Source organism: Aethalodelphis obliquidens, unplaced genomic scaffold (genome assembly GCF_003676395.1).
Source record: "Aethalodelphis obliquidens isolate GAN/ISIS:26980383/991018 unplaced genomic scaffold, ASM367639v1 scaffold28, whole genome shotgun sequence".
Classification (NCBI taxonomy): Eukaryota; Metazoa; Chordata; class Mammalia; order Artiodactyla; family Delphinidae; genus Aethalodelphis; species Aethalodelphis obliquidens.
The window spans coordinates 23,486,166-23,504,827 of record NW_020837972.1 but is presented as its reverse complement, the minus strand read 5'-3'; the positions used below and the strand labels follow the sequence as shown (position 1 = coordinate 23,504,827).

At 63.9% G+C, this 18,662-nt stretch overlaps 3 protein-coding genes across 3 annotated transcripts; 1 reads left to right on the top strand and 2 right to left on the bottom strand.

The window, feature by feature from the left end:
* Positions 1-7,083: 7,083 nt before the first annotated feature.
* On the bottom strand, positions 7,084-8,706 carry LOC113630087 (uncharacterized). The gene is made up of 3 exons (XM_027125291.1): positions 8,649-8,706; positions 7,463-8,394; positions 7,084-7,196 (listed from the first exon to the last, which is right to left on the bottom strand). The coding sequence occupies exons 1-3, from the start codon at positions 8,704-8,706 to the stop codon at positions 7,173-7,175; spliced, it is 1,014 nt and encodes a 337-aa protein (XP_026981092.1). The 3' UTR covers positions 7,084-7,172.
* NOC4L (nucleolar complex associated 4 homolog) lies at positions 7,691-13,394 on the bottom strand. Its single transcript, XM_027125190.1, has 15 exons — positions 13,104-13,394; positions 12,655-12,775; positions 12,055-12,161; positions 11,681-11,788; positions 11,363-11,512; positions 11,179-11,278; positions 11,064-11,098; positions 10,694-10,744; positions 10,502-10,613; positions 10,296-10,356; positions 10,053-10,163; positions 9,732-9,892; positions 9,560-9,642; positions 9,159-9,272; positions 7,691-9,072 (listed from the first exon to the last, which is right to left on the bottom strand). Exons 1-15 carry the CDS (start codon positions 13,218-13,220, stop codon positions 8,953-8,955), a joined length of 1,551 nt encoding a protein of 516 aa, XP_026980991.1. The 5' UTR covers positions 13,221-13,394; the 3' UTR covers positions 7,691-8,952.
* DDX51 (DEAD-box helicase 51) lies at positions 13,336-18,132 on the top strand. Its single transcript, XM_027125189.1, is given in 15 exon segments — positions 13,336-13,702; positions 13,704-13,910; positions 14,894-15,044; positions 15,360-15,505; positions 15,617-15,688; positions 15,783-15,889; positions 16,054-16,162; positions 16,232-16,377; positions 16,508-16,706; positions 16,784-16,899; positions 16,981-17,097; positions 17,287-17,388; positions 17,502-17,565; positions 17,645-17,779; positions 17,994-18,132. Coding segments are annotated over 15 exon segments (2,037 nt in total). The 5' UTR covers positions 13,336-13,363; the 3' UTR covers positions 18,021-18,132.
* Positions 18,133-18,662: the final 530 nt, after the last annotated feature.

Sequence of the window (18,662 nt, the reverse complement as noted above, 5' to 3'; positions counted from 1 at the left end):
GTATCCTTGCAAAACGTGTAGGATTGTTTTGTGTGTGTTTTCCAGTCACACCAGTGGTATTGTGTTTCCACATCTCAATCTGTTTCCCCTCCTTTTTCTCATCAAACCCTGCCTGTCACCATGTTTCCACGTTGCTGTATGCGTGTCTGGTCCCCGCCACTGTGCCCACCACATTTCACTCATCCATCCCTTTGTCTGGAACACTCAGCAGGCCCCCAGCTCCCAGTCCCTCAACAACAACCAACACATAACCTCATCGCTTCTTGGACGTGTAAGAATTTACCCAGTGCCGCAAAGCCCAGATGTCTGAAAGCGTGTCCCTGCGGCCCAGCATCCTGCCCCACCGTCACCCTCGTGAAGCAGCACATCCGCCCTTGCGCTGGCCGAGGATGGAGAGGCCGGCTACCAGCCCAGGACACCAGGGGCACCGGCAGCACCAGAGGCTGGGGAGGCAGGGGAGGCAGGGGAAGCAGGGAGGCTCCTCCCCTAGAGCCTCAGGGTGACGCAGGAGATGGACGGGCCCTGCGCTGGACAGCTGGCTTCACCCAGTGGAGGACCACGAAGCTCTGTTCTCACCCAGACGCTCCAAGGACAAAGCTGGTGGCAGAAGCTGAGCTCTGCTGGAATAAAGAGATAAGACGACCCCTCCCGGGGTCAGGGAAACTGCCCTGTCTGCACATGCGCAGGAAGGCTTCTTGCGGGTCAGAAAGGGAGGGGGCACCTCCCACAAGCCTCTGCAGCGGGATCTTAGTGGCGGTGCGCAGGCTGCTCTCTCTAGTTGTGGTGCTCCAGAGTGCATGGGCTCAAGAGCTGCGGCGTGCGGGCTTAGCTGTCCTGCGGCAACTTAGTTCCCTCACTAGGGATTGAACCCATGTCCCCTGCCTTGGAAGGTGGATTCTTAACCACTGGACCACCAGGGAATCCCAATTACTCTTGTTTTAAGCCTTGGAGTTTGTGGTGTTTGTTACGTGGCCCCAGGACACTAATTCCCCCAATTCTCCATGTACCCCTCGTCATTCCCCACGGGACGTGTGCTGTTCTTGTTACCACTTTACAGGTGGGGACCCTGAGGCCTAGCCAGGGCACGTCACTTGCCCACAGTGGTAGAGCCGGGTCAGTGTCTCCCTCCATGCACAACCTCCTCCCCATGCCTGAAGAGGAAGGACCTTCCCTCCCCCCAGCCCGGGGCCAGCGGAGGCTCCGCGGTTTGACAGCCTTCCAGTTCAGAGGTGAGGTCCGTGTTCCCTCCCTCGAGGCTGGGAGCACAGCCAATGGCCCTGGGTGACTTCTGAAGCAGGGTCATTAAAGGCCACGCAGCGTCCACCTGCTCTCAGAGCCCTGGCCGCTCCGTGGAATCCACAGGCCCGAGGCCCCCAGAGCCACAGAACCAGCCCTGGGAGTCCAGCTGCCTCCAAAGGACCCGGCCCTGCCCTCGAATCTCCGCCAGGCCCCCACCGGCCCGCTGGGGCCCCAGACACTGTGGAGCGACATGAGCCATCCCAGGGGGCCCTGCCTCTGAATTCCTGACCCAGAGAACTTGGGAACATAGTAAAATGCTGTTTCTTGCCACCGAGTTTGGGGGCGGTTTGTTTCACAGGAACAGTAAGGGGAGGGATAGGGGGCCTGCGGGGAAACGCGCACATCGTCCCAGAGACTGTCGGGGCTGCACCCTGCTTGGGGAGGCTCTCCTGGAGGCCCCGATCACACAGCTTGCGATGGGCCTCCAGATCCCAGCCGGCATTATGCGGGGAGGGGAGCAGCGCTGAAGTGCTTTGCCCGAGAGACAGGCCAGGCAGAGAACGGGCCACAGCGCGGGGAGCAGGGCCAGGGGCTCCTTCTTCTGGCAAGAGACTCAGATTTCCAGGCAAATGCTCACCTGTCTGCCTCCGCTAAATGGGGGTGGGCGCCAAGGAGAGGCCCTGCCACTCGGGACCAATCCTCCCCTCTGCCCCCCAACTGAGACTGGTTCAGCGGCAGCCTCTGCAGCTTCTGGGGTGGCGAGGATGCAGAGGGAGGGATACAGAAGGTGTCACAGCACAGACAATGTCACATTCTCCCGGGAGAACACCTGACCACACGTTTAATATTTAATCCACTTCCCAGGAATCTGTTGTGTCCAGTAACCCTAGAAATTAGTAACGGCCTCTCGGAAATTCAAACAAATTCCTCACGGGTCAAAAAAGAAAGGGGGGGGGGCTTCCCTGGTGGCGCAGTGGTTGAGAGTCCGCCTGCCGATGCAGGGGACACGGGTTCGTGCCCCGGTCCAGGAAGATCCCACATGCTGCGGAGCGGCTGGGCCTGTGAGCCATGGCCGCTGAGCCTGCGCGTCCGGAGCCTGTGCTCCGCAACCGGAGAGGCCACAGCAGTGAGAGGCTTGCGTACCGCAAAGAAAAAAAAAAAAAAAAAAAGAAAGGGGGAATCAATACTTCAATGACAGACATTCGATGACAATTCAGTACATCACAGCTCAGGGGACATGCGGGGCGGCCAGTCAGCGAGAATGCCACATGCACACACTGTGTCGTCATGTTTCCGAGGCAGACGGGTGGCTGGGGCGCACGAGCCCTGTGATGTGATGCTGGGATTTTTCATTAAAGGGATGCTGGGGAGAGGGCAGATATGCACCAAGCTGGCAACCACGGTTGTGTCTGGGACTGGGGTCCCGGGGACTGTTTTTTAAATAGATTTAAATTTATTTATTTATTTATTTATGGCTGCATCGGGTCTTCGCTGCTGCGCGCGGGCTTCCTCTAGTTGCAACGAGCGGGGGCTACTCTTTGTTGCAGTGCATGGACTTCTCATTGCGGTGGCTTCTCTTGTTGCGGAGCACGGGCTCTAGGCGCGCGGGCTCAGTAGTTGTGGCATGTGGGCTTGGTAGTTGTGGCTCACGGGCTCTAGAGCACAGGCTCAGTAGTTGTGGTGCACGGGCTTAGTTGCTCCGTGGCATGTGGGATCTTCCTGGACCACGGCTCGAACCTGTGTCCCCTGCACTGGCAGGTGGATTCTTAACCACTGCGCCACCAGGGAAGCCCAATCCCGGGGACTATTAATGGTCAGTTTCTGTAAAAGGGAAAAAGCATAACTCACCTACAGATACAAATGGACGCGTATCAGAGAGTCGATTTAACCGTTAACTAATGAAACGGCTGATAAAACTTCAAACTGTTCCTGGGGGGACCCGAGAGCAGGCCTACCGGGAGAACTGAAGTGAATCCCCCAAACTGATGCAAAGCTGCCCCCTTCCACCTGCGGGGGGGACACCACCGTCCCTCCTACAGACCAAGTTCATTCCGTGGACAAGAACTGTTTGCATAGCTCTTGGCCATGTCCACCAAAGAAGACCCAGAGACAGACAGACCAGGAAGGTCGCTAGACCAGGGGTGGGCAAGCTGTGGCCCGCAGGCCGGATCTGACCCCGACTTTGTAGAGAGTTTTATAGGCACACAGCGTTCACGTCCGCGCTGTCCTGGCGGCTTTCTACAGCAGAGGCGAGCTGCTGCCCCTGGCCACCCTCTGGGCTTTCCAGAGCCTCGTGGCTGGCCCCCCCGGGCAGTGCCCATCTCCCAGAGCAGTCTCCTGGGAATCTCCTTGATCACTGCAGAGCCTCACAGGTCCTCCATGTGCGGCTTTCCCTTCCCACCGACGCCCATCTCTATAGTAACCGAGGTCTTTATAATGAGCACAAATGAACTGTGTGGAGAAGAAACATTTGCCCTACTTTAGCACATCTGTCTCGGCAGGCCTTTAAGCCTCAAGCAATGCCAGTGGTCCAGGCCTCCTCTGACCTCGACACGCCGTACTTAACGACCTCAGTGGCTCCGGCTCTGACCTAGAACAGCCCAGACCTCAGGGAGCTCAGCCCCGACGTCCCAGCCGCCCCAGCTCCTGCCGAGGAGAGCAGAGACCAGCTGTCCCCCCGCAAGCCCTGTGCAGGCTGCAGACTCATGAGCGAAATCGATGTTGTAGTCGTTTCATGCCTCTAAGTTTTGGACTGATTTCCTACGCAGCCACAGCCCCTGGAACCACCCACTTTGTGGATGAGAGGACCGAGGCCTGGAGGGGCTGGGCAACTTTCCCGAGCACAGAGCGGGGCACCAGCCGGTGGGCACTGAGGCCGTGACCTCACCAGGCCGTGATCAGCTGGGAGCAGGGGTGGGGCCCCGGGAGGCTTCCATTAACGGAGCATGCCCCACGGAGGAGGGCGGCTCAGTGCTAGGGGCCAGCTGCTGCCCCCCACCCCGTGCCCCCAGCCCAGCGGGAAAGCCCTGGTGGGGGCGCACATTCCCCAAGGTCTACGCCCTGGCTGTTTCAGGAGGCACCCCTCGGACATCCGGTTCTCTGCAGCTTACTTGCTACATGCCCGTTAAATGCTTGAGCACTCCTATCGCTGGAGAGTGTTCTCCGCGTCTCGTGATACGTTCCTCATTACGCGTGTGACTGTGACTTAATCATCCAACAGCCCCATTCGTCTCCTGGAGGGAGACAGAGAGACAGACAGGGAGACAGAGGGACAGAGGGACAGACAGGGCTGGCCTGTTTGTGCAGCAGGACCAGGGGACGGCGCCCCGGGCACACAGCAGGCAGCGCCCCCCCAACATCGGGCCACCCCCGCCCTCCCTCCAAGCTTTTCTGAAACCCTGGACCCGACAGCCCTGGAGCCGTGGTATCGTGCAGCGGGGGCCCGCCGCAGATGCAGGAAGGGGTCCCCCATGTCCCTGGCTCACTGGGTCTCAGTAACTCGAGAGGCAGGACCACGGGTCGTGCAGGAAACGACGCGTCCCTGTGTTTCTGCCGCGGGGTTGAAACTCTACTTCAAGCTCCGGCTCCGGATGCGGCAGAAATGAGGTCTCTGCTGCTCAGGGTCCCCCCTTTCCCCGGTGGGGTCGGGACAGATGTATGTGCCAGGAACAGAGAAGCAGCGTTTGAGTCAGGAGGAGGGCAGGCTGCCCTGAGATGGGCAGCAGGGAAACCACCGTCACGCTGAGCGAATGAGGCAGGGAGGCAGGGCCCGGGCCGTCTGGGCAGGCACACCCACGGCGGGGCTCCTTGCGAGGAGCCTGGACTCAAGGCACTTGGGAAGGACTCGGCGGCCCCCTGGCACGCGAGGTACTACCTGTCCTCACTGGCACCCCGAGAGACCCTCTTCCCCTCCGTGAGGCTCCCGTCTGCCCTGCTGCCCCTGGCGATCCTGGACGCCCCGTCCAAGACCGTCCGCCAACCTTTCTATTCTGGAGGTGCCTCCCGGCCTGCCCCGGACCCTCCTCATAGCGGGGTATCAACCCCCTTACTGCTTGGTGGGGTGGCAGGTGCAGGGACTCTCTTTCTCAGGGGCCCTCCAACATCAGGCACTCAAGACCATCCCCACCCCGACACCGACGACGAGTCCAAGGCCCCTGAGATCCCCTCGGGTTGGACAACCCCCCGGGAGGACCACCCGAGCCCCCTCAGGGCTCTGTGCTCATGGTCCTGGTTCACTGCAGGGAGGGGGTGTGAAGTACCCCGGCCAAGGGAAGGGCGCAGGACAGACCCCGGAGATCCCCGACCACGAGCGTCCAGTGTCTTCCCCGTGGGCCCTGACGTGCGACAGCACACGCACGGTGTGCTGCCAGCCGGGGGCTCCCCGCCTCGGCGTTCCGATTTTACCGGGGCTGTGGGACCCACGTGGCTGCCCCCAGTGTCCAGCCCCTCCGGAGGGGGAGCGGATGCCACTCAGCCCAAAGCCCCGCCGTGACCCCCATCGGGGACTCTGACGGGCCGCGGCCCCGCAGATGGTGCTCCCATCAGGACGCCCGGGGCCTCGGGTCCCTCCTGGAGCCAGACAAAGGCCAGCCCTCAATTTCAACCAGGTTAAATCCCCCACCAGACGCCAGACTCCCGGGGGCGGGCATGGCAGGCTGGCAGCCCAGAATGCGTGGACCTCCCTCCTATAGACCCCAGCCCAGGTGCTGCCGCCCGAGGGTCCTGGCTTTGCGCGTCCACTCAGGTTTCCGATTCCTGCTGGAGGCCTGGGGCTGACCCAGCTCTGAGTGGCCACCCGGCCTTGGAGGGAAAAGATGGCAGAGCCCACTCCATGGGGCCCCGAGCAGGCCTGTGGGGACTTCTGGCCTCCAGACGCCTTCCCATGGACATGGGCCTCCTCTTGAAACAGGAGAGGTCAGGATACACACCATTCACGGGCGACAGAAAGTTCTAGAACTATATACAGGCAACGGTCACATGTCATGGATGCACGAATGCCACTGACTCATGCATTTTTATAAATTTATTTTATCTATTTTTGGCTGCACTGGTCTTCATTGCAGCGGCTTCTCTTGTTGCAGAGCACAGGCTCTAGGCACACGGGCTTCAGTAGTTGTGGCTTGCGGGCTCTGGAGCGCAGCCTCAGTAGTTGTGGTGCACGGGCTCAGTAGCTGTGGATTGCGGGCTCTAGAGCACAGGCTCAGTAGTTGTGGCACACGGGCTTAGTTGCTCTGCGGCATGTGGGACCTTCCCAGACCAGGGCTCGAGCCCGTGTCCCCTGCGTTGGCAGGTGGATTCTTAACCACTGTGCCACCAGGGAAGTCCCTGAATCACGCATTTTACAGTGGTTAGTTTTATGTTTTGTGGATTTCACTTTAACTTTTAAAATTTAGTGCATCTCAAATATCAAACGGGGCATACTTAAGCTAAAAAGGTATTCATTCTGTGTCTGAAATCTTTTTTTAAGCAATTTGTAAAAACTGGACCTAGGGAACAACAGCGTCCCCAGCGCCACAAACAAAACGTCTGCGTGGGCAGGTGGAGGGAGGCTTTGGGCAGGTGCACCTGGCCTCTCCCCCGGCGCGGGAAGCATGAGGGTCTGTGCGGGCGAAGTGGCGGCAGAGGAGAGGGTGGGTTACGGGGCTGGGGAGCGAGCAGGCTTCCCCATCTCCCCACACGCTGCTCTTTCACTGGAGTTCCTAGTTAGACGCGAGCTGCTTTGTAACTTACTAAAGGCCAAACAACCCGGGGCAGGGCTGTAGTTAAGCAAAGGGCAGCGGGCTTCCCCTTCAGCCTCCTCCAAGGGAGCCCTGGAGGGCTGAGGCTGCCAGTAGCGGATTCGCTGGTGCCTGTCTTTTCTTCTTTTTAAACATATAAACGTTTACTCTTTCTAAGCGCCTGCACTCTCGTCTCTGGGCTCAGAGGTGGGTCGCTCACAAGCGGCTCAGGATGGTCTCCTGGTACAGACCAGGGAGCCGCTATGTCCTCCACCCTCAGGTACGCCTGCCCGAGGCCCTTCCCTCCCTCCGCCCGCCCACGTAGACATCTTACTTGATCCCAGGTGGTTCCAAAGCCCTTGAAAGTCTGAGCTTGTACCTCCCCTGGAGCCAGGAGCCCTGCAGTCAGCCCCACGTGCCCCAGAGGCTGTCCCGGCTACCCCTCGGGCTCCTGAAGGACAGGCAGAGCCCCAGCAGTGGCCCCAGCCCCCCCGTTCAGTTCTTACCTCCAACCCACCACGCGGCCTCTCAGCCACCCTCACAGCCGCTGGGAAGGGCACTCTCACCCCTCTTCCCCCACGGACAACCAGGGCCAGAGGACAGGAAATGGGGACCTGTCGGAGGGCAAACACGGCAGAGTGCAGCTGCCCGGGCACCAGCGCGGCTACGGGCCACAGCCAGGACCTACGGGAGCGCAGGACGCCGAATGCAGACAAGACCAAGAGAGCCTGTTCAAGTGTTTTGTAGTTTGTAAATTTTTTTACACAGTAGCATTTTTCAAGAAAAGCGGGAGGCCTCAGGCCGTCCAGCACTGCCCCCTGGCATCCCCGCACAAGGCCACGGCGGCCTCTGGCCCACTGGACTCTCCTGGTGCCAGACGGCCCGGGTCTCTCAAGACCGCCCACCCCCGCCCCCTGCTCCAGGCAAGCCCTGCGCCCCAGGGACAAGGCGGTTTCCAGCTCAGTAACAGACGTGGGAAGACGGGTGAAGGGCAGCGGGGCCACGTGGTGTGCTGCTACCAGCAGGGTGCACTGGGACCCCAGGCCGGTGGGGGGTACCTGGACACCAGACTGGCAGAACCCTTCCCTGCTGTGACTCCAGGGTGCCCACCACGAGCTCCCACCCTGCTCCCCGGGGGGAGGAGCAGGGCGGGGCCAGGAGCAGCAAAGGGCAGCGAGGTATCTTATCTCCCTGTGGGCTGCCCCACCCCGTGCCCCCACCAGCCCCTGCCAACCGTGGGCCGGCTCCAGGCGTTTGCCGGACCGAGCGGGTTTTTTAAAGGAAACAGGGTCACTACCAGAGCCGGAAAACCCGCCACCTTTGGCAGAAAAGAAACCTCTAAAAGATACCCGTGGAAACAACCGGGCTGCTGGCCCACTCCGCTCAGGGGGTAGAGGAATGGACCGGCCCCGCCTGTAACCCCTCGATGGGGCAGACGCTCACCCCCGGACTCACTGTGCTTCTGGGGACAAAGGTGACCTCAGTAGGGCCTGGCCAGGCACAGAGAGCTCGTGCCCCTCTCTGTGCTCCCCGCCGAGGCTGACCGGGGCACAGAGCCACCCCGTCGCTCCCACGTCACAGTCTAACTGCAGCAGAGAGGCTCTCACGGCCGCCCCGTGTCAGGAAGCACAGCGATGCAGAGGGCCTGGCGCGACTTGGGGGGGAATCGCAGGGGCCGACAGAAGCCACGACCCGGCACGCTTGTAACTTGAGGCCCCAGAAGCAGGGGCTGCCCTGCAGCGCCCCCCATACCCCACCTCGCTCCTCCCCACCAGGCCACAGGGAAGGGAGGGCCCCGAGCAGCACCCTCCGGTGAGGCCAGCAGGGTAGGCGGGTGGAGGGGCGGCAGGTGGACGGGAGGGCACCCCGCCAGCGCTCTGACCCCAGCCCCAGGGGCACAGGTGAAGGACCTGCAACTCCCGAGACCCCCGCCCACCAGCACCCCCCAGCAGCTTTCCCACAAGACCATCTGTCGGGTGCAGCGGGGCGCACAAGGTCAGCTCAGCGTGAAGTGCTGGGCACAGAGGTCGCCCCGCCGGCCCAGCAGGCCCTGGGCCGGGATGAACTCCAATGGCACTGGCTCGGGCCCCTTTTTCTGCAGGTCCTGCTCGAATATCTGCGGGGCGGGGACAGGCGGCCGGTCACGCGCCCTGTGCTGCACGGCCCTCACTGCCCAGCGCCCGGCCCGCCTCACAGCCTCACCTGGAAGGCGGTGAGCTCCAGAAGCGGCGCGATGCTGACCTCGGCTTCGGACAGTGCCTGGTTAATGGCGCTGGCGGCCTTAGACACCTCGGGGTGGTAATGCTGCTGGAGGGCCTGGAGAGGCACGTGGGATGTCACCGCCCCTCGTGGGCAAAGCGAGGGGCACAGGACGCACTTAGCAGGGGACCATCCCACCACCTCTGCAGGCCAGGGACAGGACAGACGGAGGCAAAGGCTCCCCTGGGTGAGCGAAGTGACAAGGCAAGGTGGGATCCTTGGGGACCTGGAAGAGATGCTGGCAGGGGCGTGCAGGTGGGGCTGGGTGGGAGGCCGAGGGGGAGCGCCCAGGTGGGGCGGCTCCAGGAAGCCCAGGGAGTGACCGGAAGGCAGGGCGCCCTCACCTGCAGCTCCCACAGGGAGCTCTCCAGGGCTCGGCTCCGGGCAGGGTCCTCCTCTCGGGGGTCATAGGGGTCGGCGTCCAGCTCTAGGAACGAGACCCAGGCTCCATTCTGCCACCTGCACCTACGTGCTGGCCTCTTGGCCAGGCCTCCCAGGGGCTCCGGCCACACTCACCAGGGCCCCTGGGGCGGTGCACGAGGACGCGGCAGGCTGGGTGTCTGCGCAGCAGGTTGCAGATAAAGGGCAGAACTGTGAGTAGAGCCTCGGGGGGCGCCGTCAGGGCCAGGCGGGCCAGGCGCTTGGTGAAGGCAGCCACCAGGTAGGCAGGCAGATGCCTGGGGGGTGCAGGGGGGAGGCGTAAGACTCCACTCCTCCATGCCAGCCCCCAGCTCCCGTCCTGGCCTGCGGGCCCGCAGCCCCACAGGGATGGGCGGGGCCCAGGCAGCCCTGCGGCTCTGAGCCAGGCCAGGTGTCCCCAGCCCCGCCCCCACTCACGAGGACGACAAGAAGAGGTCAGCCAGGTGGAAGAAGCGCGCCCGGTACTTGACGTGGAAGACAGACGGGTCGAGCAGACCATACAGCTTCCGGTAGAAGTCAGGGTACTCCCTGGAGGCGGAGGTGAGTGACGGAGCACGTGTCGGGGCAGAGCCACAAACAGAACAGATCAGGAATCCCGGCCGGGGTCACGGATGAACGGGCAGAGCTGAAAAGCCCTCAGACCCCGAGGCGGACACTTACAGGTTGTGCTTATGAATCAGGATGAAAAGTCCGTTTAAAGCCAGGAGGCTGACGGCTCCACCTGCAAACAGACACGCAGCCGTGGAGCCCAACCCGACGGCACACCCCCGCCGGCTGCCTGGCCCGGGGCTGCAGAGCCCCCCGCCCCACCGCCGCCCTGGTCCTGCTGCTCCCGGCTCCGGGCCCGCCAGGCGCTCCCTGCTCACCGACGTCACAGGCGCGGGCGAGGAAGTCGATCATGAGGCTAGGCTGTGCCAGGTGAGGCAAGATGGAGTCATGCATGATCACCAGCACCTTCTTGCAGATGCGGAGAGGCAGCTGCCGGAAGCAGCAGTCAGGTCGGTGAGGCCCGCCCCGCCTGCTGGAGCCCAGCCCCGGGGTCCCTCCCCCACCCCTACCTGGTGCTTGAGGAAGCCGAGCCACATCTGCTGGAAGGCCTTCCTGTGCTCCTGTGGGGAGGCGGCAGGGTGGGTGTGCCCACGCTCCCAGTCGTGCCCACTCTCCTCCTGCCTCCGCTACGGAGCCAGGGCCTAAGAAACCCCAGCGAGAGAACACCTCCCTCTCGGCCACAGGCCCTGTGTTCACAGCCGCCCTGGCAGTGACACTCAGCCCCAGAGAGGTCTGGGCAGGCCGCCTCTGACCTCCGGGAACCGTGCCTGGGCCCTCGGGGCCTCCTGTGACCCCGGTGGCTGACAAGGCCAGGAAGGGGGCGCTAGCCCAGGACCGGGGGATTCCCAGGGAAACCACCACCCACCCAGGGCGTCTCACCCTCAGATGAATGACCTTCCACTTGTCCGAGAGCTCTGCAGATAAAGCGAGGGGTCACCCGACACGGGAGAAGGCCGGGCCCCTGCCCTCCCGCCCTCCCAGCCCCGGCGCTTACCCGCGTGCTTCACGTAGAAGCTGGGGTGGGCGCTCTCCTGGCGGGGCAGGCTCACGGAGGACAGCAGCGTGAAGGCGTTGTTCCAAAAAGCGAGGGGCACCTGCCGCAGACCTGGCCTGAGCACCTGGACGCCGCGTGCCCATCACCCCCCTGCCCCCATCCTCCCCGGACCCAGGCGGCTCACCTCAGGGCGCCCATCAGTGGCCCGGGCCACAGCGTCCGCCGCGGCCTGCATCGTGTGGTAGCGGATGTCGTCGTGTTCCAGGTACTCCCGGAACTGACAGAGCAACAGGGAGCGGTCCTCTTCTGGAGAGAGCAGGCCTCCTACCACCGACTGCAGGGGAGGGGGAACAAGGTGGTGAGCACCTCTCTGACCCCCAGGACAGGCGGCCCAGGTGTGGAGCTCACATAGCAGAGTCTGGGGGGGGCTTCCAGAGTCCCCCCAAACCCCACAACCCACAGGCAGCCGGGGAGACCCGCAAGCGGGCAGCCTGGGCCTCACCTTGAAGAGCTGGTAGGGGAACAGATAGTTGCCTTCCCACTTGGGCTTCTCCAGGGGGTGTTCGCCCTCCAGCTGCACGAACTTCATGAGGGTGCTGAGGGCCAGCTCCTAGGAGGGGCGGCAAAGGGACCGCGAGGCGCCCGCCACACGTCACCCCTGCAGACAGGCCCACAGAGCTCCCCCAGCCCTCAGGCCTGAACACCCGCAAGATAAAGCTCCTGTGAGAATCAGGAGACAGGACGGACGCAGCCACACCCAGAGGAACCAGCCACAGAAGGAGACAGCACCCTCACCTGGACCGGCACCTGCAGCCACGGCCCCAGACCCCTCGCAGACCCCTGCGCGGGCAAGCAAGGCTAGCGGCCCAGACTCACCTTGATCCGAAAGGAGGAGCGAGCCAAGAGCTCCCCCAGGCGGTTGCAGCAGCTGTGGTACCGGTGCCGCATCCACACCCTGTACTTGCGAGTGGCCCCCCGGGACCCTGCAGGTGGGGCAGGGCGGTCAGCCCACACCGACGCCCGCACACGCCAGACGGGACCCAGCCCCACCCTCCCCCTGCCCTCTACTCAGCCCAGCCGAGGAATGAGTGAAAACGAGTCACTGTGGTTCCAGACCTGGGGCAGGACCAGCACGTTCCCCCAGGCAGGATCCTCTCTCCTTTCACCCCAAGACCCAGACGCGCCAAGGGCTGAGACACATAACTCTAAACCTCCATGGAATTAACAGTCAACCATACGCATCATCAAATCCCACAAGAGGCGCAAAACAAGACCAACAGTTCCACCCCACCCAACCTTTACTTACACCTGGCTTCAACGCCCCTATTACCCACCCCTTCCCCCAAACACAATCTCCCGATCCCACCGACCCGCATGGCCTATGATGGAGTTCTGGGGCCGGGGGGCGGGTCTCATCCCATGTTAGCAAGATCCCCCTCTAACCTTGTCAGAGACCAGGCCCTCCTGGACACTGACCTGCCATGACCATCTCCTCAGAGGGCAGCTGGCCCACAAACAGCTCTCCGCGGGCCAGCAGGGCCCCGAAAAGTCGGCTGCATGCACGCACCGCTTCGTGGACCTCCTCCTGGTCCTCAGACTGCGGGGAGATGCCGGTCGCGGGGTGCCCTGCCTGAAGCTGTGGCCCCTGCCCCCTTTCCCGACCAGGACCCCAGCCCCACCCCACCCCACCCCTGAGCCCGCGTGACCCTCCCATCCCACCTCTGCCAAACCCCGCACCCGACCCTCCAACCTGGGAGCCCTGCGAGACTGGAGAATACCCCCAGAAAAGTCCTGAACTCCGCTTTGCAATTAGCTGCCGCATTCCGAACCCAAGCCCCACCTCGTCAGAGCCCGAGAAGGCCCCCATTCTGGTCTCCAACCCCGGGACCCGGCCGCGACCCCCGCCGCTCCCCACGGGCCCCCACCTGCAGCACGGCCAGGATGTCGAACACGGCGTTGGCCTTGCCTCGGTTTGCCAGCACCGCCTCCACCAGGCGGCCCAGCGCCCGGCGCGCGCCCCCAGGGCCGGCTTCCCCTTCCATGCCGCCACCCCACGCGGCAGAGACCAACCCAGCCGCCCACCGGCTCCGCCTCCCGGCGCGCCACTGACGTCACCGCCGGCGCCTGATGACGTCGCGCCCTCGTCATCGTGGCGCGTCGGGCCGGACTGGCGCGCGGCGGTGGCATGGCGCTCTTCCACGTTGCGCGGTACGCGGACCCGGAGGCAGCCGGGGCGGAGGCCGAGGCGGACGGCCGGGCTCGCGCGCTGCTGGAGCGGCTGCGGTGCCGGGCCCGAGAGCGGGAGCTGCAGAAGCAGCCGCCGCAGCAAGAACCCTCGGAGCCCGCGGAGGCCGCGCAGACCGCTCAGGCGGCGGGGAAGCGGCGACGGCGGCCGCGCAGAACGCGGAGGCGCAAGAGCGGCGGGGCGCCGGGGAGCCCGCACGCACCTCCCTGCAAGCGGCGGAAGGCGGACGACGAGGATGAGGACGCGGGCGCAGGTAGGGCCTCGCGGGGCGGGGCCCTGGGACTCGGGACCGCGTGGGGCTGACGCGCCGCCCCGCCCCCGTTTCTGCCGCGCAGACAGCAGCGAGGAGGCGCCGGCGGGGAACAGCGTGGGCACCGAAGCCGCGGGGTCGCCGGAGGGCCAGGGCGGGCCGCCCCCCGAAGAGGCTTCTGGTCCCCCAGCCCACGCCCTGGTGCTCGGGGGCTTCGGGAGAAGCAAGGCGCCAAAGGTGAGCGGCCCGGGGGGGAGGCTGCAGCGCTGGGGTGGCTGTCGTTACCGCGGCTTGTGTTCGTGGGGCGGCTTGGAGGACGGTGCTTGCGCCTGATGGGTGTATGGTTTGTGTTCGGTGAGTGAACACCTGAGCCGGTCGACTGTTGATGTCTTAGCATCCTTGTTTACGGTTTGAATCCTGTGCAAACTCGGCACTTCTACTTTCAATTGTAAGAGTTCTCTTTCTTTTCCGAAACCAGCGGGTTGACTTGGTTTCCGTGCTGCTGTCACAGAGATCTCTCTAAACAGCTTCGCTTCCTTGGTGCCCATTCCACTGTGCTCACCAATCTAGCGAACAAGATGGGAGATCCTACCAGGTCTACCAGGTTCCTGGGCGAGTAGCAGATTCATGTCAGCATAAGATTTCAGTAGTCGAATACGTGAGTTAAAGGATGTCTGGAGCGTGATCGTCATCATGAAGAATAAGAGAGGCTGGGCAGAGTGCCCTTGGGGAGATCCACTTTGAGTTGGAATCAGAAGACAGGAATCAGCCTGGTTAAGGTGTGGTGGGGGCAGGGAGGTGTGTGCCAGGGAGAGGGCCGAGTTGGGGCAAAGGCCCCGAGGTAGCAATGAGTTTGTTGTGTAAAACGACAGAGGCTTTGTACGGTTGGTGCAGAGCCAGTGATAGCAAACAGGTCACGGGCACCTTGCGGGTGTAGTCCGGAGCACAGATGTCATTGGGGCACGGGTGTCACTAGGTGCGAAGGTGCCCCTGGGTGGTCTGGCTCAGGGAGTGGCGCTTTCTGGTATGTATTTTTCACACCTTTTAAAGGCTTCTCGGAGAGTGAGACGTGGGCGGTCTAGGAGAAGCTAGAAAGTTTGCCTCTTTCCTGCAGCCTCTTCAGCCTGAGTGTCCTGAGCGCTTGGCTCATGGGGCCCTGCTCTGCTGGCCTGGCGGGTTCGGGAGTGTCCACCGCGTCTTTCTCTTTCCCTCTGTGATAGGTCCAGCCTTTCCTGCCGGCGTGGCTGGCTGAGCCAAGCTGCGTTGGAAAGAGTGTCACCGAAGGCCTGGTGCCTATTGAGGATATCCCGGAAGTCCACCCGGACCTGCGGAAGAGGCTGCGGGCTCAGGGCATCTCGTCCTACTTTCCAGGTGCCCCTGCCCTGCGCAGGTGGGATGGGGTGGCGGTGGGAGCAGGGTTTCCTTCCAGAGCATCTTCTCCCAGAACCGTGCAAGGCCCTCGCTCAGCAGCTGTCCACACAGGCAGCCTGTGCACACGTCCAGTGGCAGGTGTGGTCCTGGACTCGGCACCTCCAGCCTCTCAGCACTCCGGGAGGCTCTGGTGCGGACCTTGAGCGAGAGCCCAGCCCAGAGGTCACAGACAGGGAGGCGGCCGTCTCCAGTGCCTGTGCTGGTACTGGGTGTCCCTGCACCGATGTGACGTGCGTCTCGCCGTTCCTTGTCCAGTGCAGGCAGCAGTGATTCCCGCTCTCCTGGAGAGCGCAGCCAACGGGTTTCTGGTAAGCAGAGGCGGCTACCGGCCTAGCGACCTCTGTGTGTCTGCCCCAACGGGCAGTGGGAAGACACTGGCCTTCGTCATCCCCGTGGTGCAGGTGAGCGCAGGGAGCCCTCGCCCTCCAGGCGGGTCTGCAGGCAGGAGCGGCTGACACGGGCGCGGGCGGACGCGGGGGGCAGGCTGATGCGGGCGGCTGTCTACCCCACAGGCCCTGCTACGGCGAGCCGTGTGCCAGGTTCGGGCCCTGGTTGTGCTGCCGACCAAGGAGCTGGCCCAGCAGGTACGTGGGCCCATGCCTGGAGGTCAGAGCCGGGGGCTTCGTCACTGCGGCGCGGGGCCTCAGGTCGCGCTGTTCATGGCTGCTTTTCCTCCAGGTGAGCAAAGTGTTCAGCGTCTACACAGATGCCACTCCTCTTCGGGTCGCCCTGGTCACCGGGCAGAAGTCGCTGGCCAAGGAGCGGGAGAGTCTCGTGCAGGACACGTAGGTTCCTCTGGTCTGTGGGCTCCTCCCAGAGGTGGGCTCGCTCTGTGCAGCCGCATCGTAGCCATCTGGCCCCGGGGAGCGGAGCGCCGCCGTCCACAGGGTCCCCACGTCGGGGGGTGGTCAGTGCAGGGTGGCCTCCTGAGCCACTCTCCGCTCCACAGAGCAGACGGCTTCCGCTGCCTGGCAGACATCGTGGTGGCCACCCCTGGCCGCCTGGTAGACCACGTCGAGCAGACCCCAGGATTCAGCCTCCAGCATCTCCGCTTCCTGGTAGGTGGCCCACGTGGAGGGAGGCCCGGGCCCAGACCCTAAGCTGACCACCGCCCCCCCGCCCCGCAGGTCATCGATGAGGCCGACCGCGTGATAGACAGCATGCACCAGGCCTGGCTGCCGCGGGTGGTGGCCGCGGCCTTTCCCAGTGAGGGCAGTAGGGATCCCTTTGCTCTGCTCCAGAGAACACAGCCCCGGGCTGTGACTGCAGCCAGGTACCAGGCCCTGCACTCTGCTCTGCGCCCAGTGGGGCCACCCTGAGCTGGTCCCCTCTGCTGTCCCCCGTCTGAGACGCTCTCCCACCAGGCTGGGGTGCTGCTTTCCCAGCGTGCCCTCCCTTTCCAGCGTCTGCTGCCCCCAGATGCCACTGCAGAAACTACTCTTCTCAGCCACTCTGACCCAGAACCCCGAAAAGCTGCAGCAGCTCGGCCTCTACCGGCCCCGGCTCTTTTCCACGGGGTCGGTGCACGGGGGCCTCAGAGACCCCGACGTGGACGTGGCCGGGGACTTGGGTGGGAAGTATACCTTCCCTGCGGGGCTCACGGTGAGCAGGGCACTTGGAGGGGGGAGGGGGCGCGTCTAGGCACCGGGCTGTGGCCAACCTCGCACCGTCCCCCGCAGCATCGCTACGTGCCCTGCAGCCTCCGTCTCAAGCCGTTGGTCGTCCTGCACCTGATCCTGGAGATGAATCTCTCAAGGGTCCTGTGTTTCACCAACTCCCGTGAGAACTCCCACAGGTGAGGCCCGTGTGGTGCAGGGACTGGAGGGGAGAGGAGGTGGTTCCCCCAGCCCACCCGGCTCTGGCCTCTCCCGCCCAGGCTCTTCCTGCTAGTCCAGGCTTTCGGGGGCGTGCGCGTGGCCGACTTCTCCTCCCGCTACGGGCCTGGCGCTAGGAAGCTGATCTTGAAGCGCTTTCAGCAGGGGAAGATCCAGCTGTGAGTACCTAGGAAGACAGGCCGGGGTCCTGCTCTGGGGAGGGCGCTCGCTCCGGCGTCAGCCTGGGTTCCTGAAGGGCACCTCGGGCCCTCCCCAGCTCCGTGGCGGGGTCCCCAGCAGGGCGGGAAGGGGCGTGTGTCCCTGCTCCCGGCCTCAGGCAGGGCCCGCGGCCCCTCGTGTCCTGCCAGCCTCATCAGCACCGACGCCACGGCCCGCGGCATCGACGTGCAGGGCGTGCAGCTGGTGGTGAACTACGATGCCCCCCAGTACCTGCGGACCTACGTGCACCGGTGCGGGACTAGCCTTGGGTCTGGGGAGGGGGTGGCTTGTGGAGAAAGCCTGGTCCCAACAGCCCTCAGGGGCTGGGGGCCACGGCTCTGGAGGAGGCTGTGCTCTGTTTCAGGGTTGGAAGAACTGCCCGCGCCGGAAAATCCGGACAGGCCTTCACGCTGCTCCTCGAGGTGCAGGTCAGCCTGGGGGTCTCAGCCCGAGGTGGGGCCCGGGCGGGGCGGGAGCCTCTTCCTCTCACGTGCTCCTTCCCCGCAGGAGAGGAGGTTCGTCCGGATGCTCAGGGAAGGCGGGGTGCCCAGGCTGGAGCGGCACGACACCCCCAGTGAGCTCCTGCAGCCGCTGGTCCCACGGTACCAGGAGGCCTTGTCCCAGCTGGAGAGGGCCGTCAGGGTGAGGCGCCACGGGGGCTCGTCTTGGGACAGCCAAGGTGGAGGGAGGAGACGGCAGGGGGGCCCACAGCCCGGAGGGGTCCGGCACCGAACTGGCTTTCCGAGCGGGCGTGGGGATGGGGCGTCTCTGCCCTTGGGGGTGGAGGGCGGGGCCGGCCGCAAGGAGTGAGTGGCGGGTGGCGCCTGCCAACCCCTGCCAACCGCCACCCCCGCAGGAGGAGCAGAGGCAGAAGGCAGCCTAGGCCGGGGCTCTGCCCTCGTGGTGGGGGAGCCGCCTCCTTTCTGGAAACATCCCGAGCACCGGTTGCTGGACGCACGAGCAGGAGACGGGGATTCCTCAGCTGAGCGAGCCTCGGTCCCCAAGCACGCTGCTGCCCTGGACACAAGGCTCCGGCCCAGGCCTGAGACCTTCCAGGGGGCACAAGGTCAGCCCCGTCGGGTGGTCTTTCTGGAAGCAAGTCTCCAGTGAAACTGTTTACACTCTCCCGGAGCTGATGGGGTGGCGTCTGCCACGCGTTAGGCTGTAAGTTGGGGATCAGCCTTGAGGTACCTTCAGGAATTCAGTTCTTCTAACAGCGTAAGCCACCACCCTGCGTGGGAGAGGTGGCCCTGAGTCCCTCGCTGTTGGGGTGAACGGCCGGCTGCTAAGTAGCCGTTCCCTGCGAGGCGTCACAGAGACCAGAGGATGCGCTGCGAGGTCACCGCGGCTGTAATTCACGATTAGTCATCGCGTGTGTGAGACGAGTGTCCAGGAAACAGGCTTCAGAGCACTGACCGCCGTCTCTGAGAAAGCTTCGTTTCCAAAAGTCACGTGTTGACAGAGCCTTAATGGGAATGAACCGCAGCTCCTTGTGTTGGCAGAATCACCACCATGAGTCCTGGCG

Coding starts and splice junctions, on each gene's coding strand:
- LOC113630087 (XM_027125291.1), bottom strand. CDS start 8,706: ATGGGGGGCGCTGCAGGGCAGCCCCTGCTTCTGGGGCCTCAAGTTACA. Junction 8,395..8,648: donor TCAAGTTACAAGCGTGCCGG/GTCGTGGCTTCT, acceptor TCCGGGGGTGAG/CGTCTGCCCCATCGAGGGGT. Junction 7,197..7,462: donor GGCCGCGTGGTGGGTTGGAG/GTAAGAACTGAA, acceptor GGTCTGTACCAG/GAGACCATCCTGAGCCGCTT.
- NOC4L (XM_027125190.1), bottom strand. CDS start 13,220: ATGGAAGGGGAAGCCGGCCCTGGGGGCGCGCGCCGGGCGCTGGGCCGC. Junction 10,614..10,693: donor TCGGCTTCCTCAAGCACCAG/GTAGGGGTGGGG, acceptor TGCTTCCGGCAG/CTGCCTCTCCGCATCTGCAA. Junction 10,164..10,295: donor CTGATTCATAAGCACAACCT/GTAAGTGTCCGC, acceptor CTCCGCCTCCAG/GGAGTACCCTGACTTCTACC.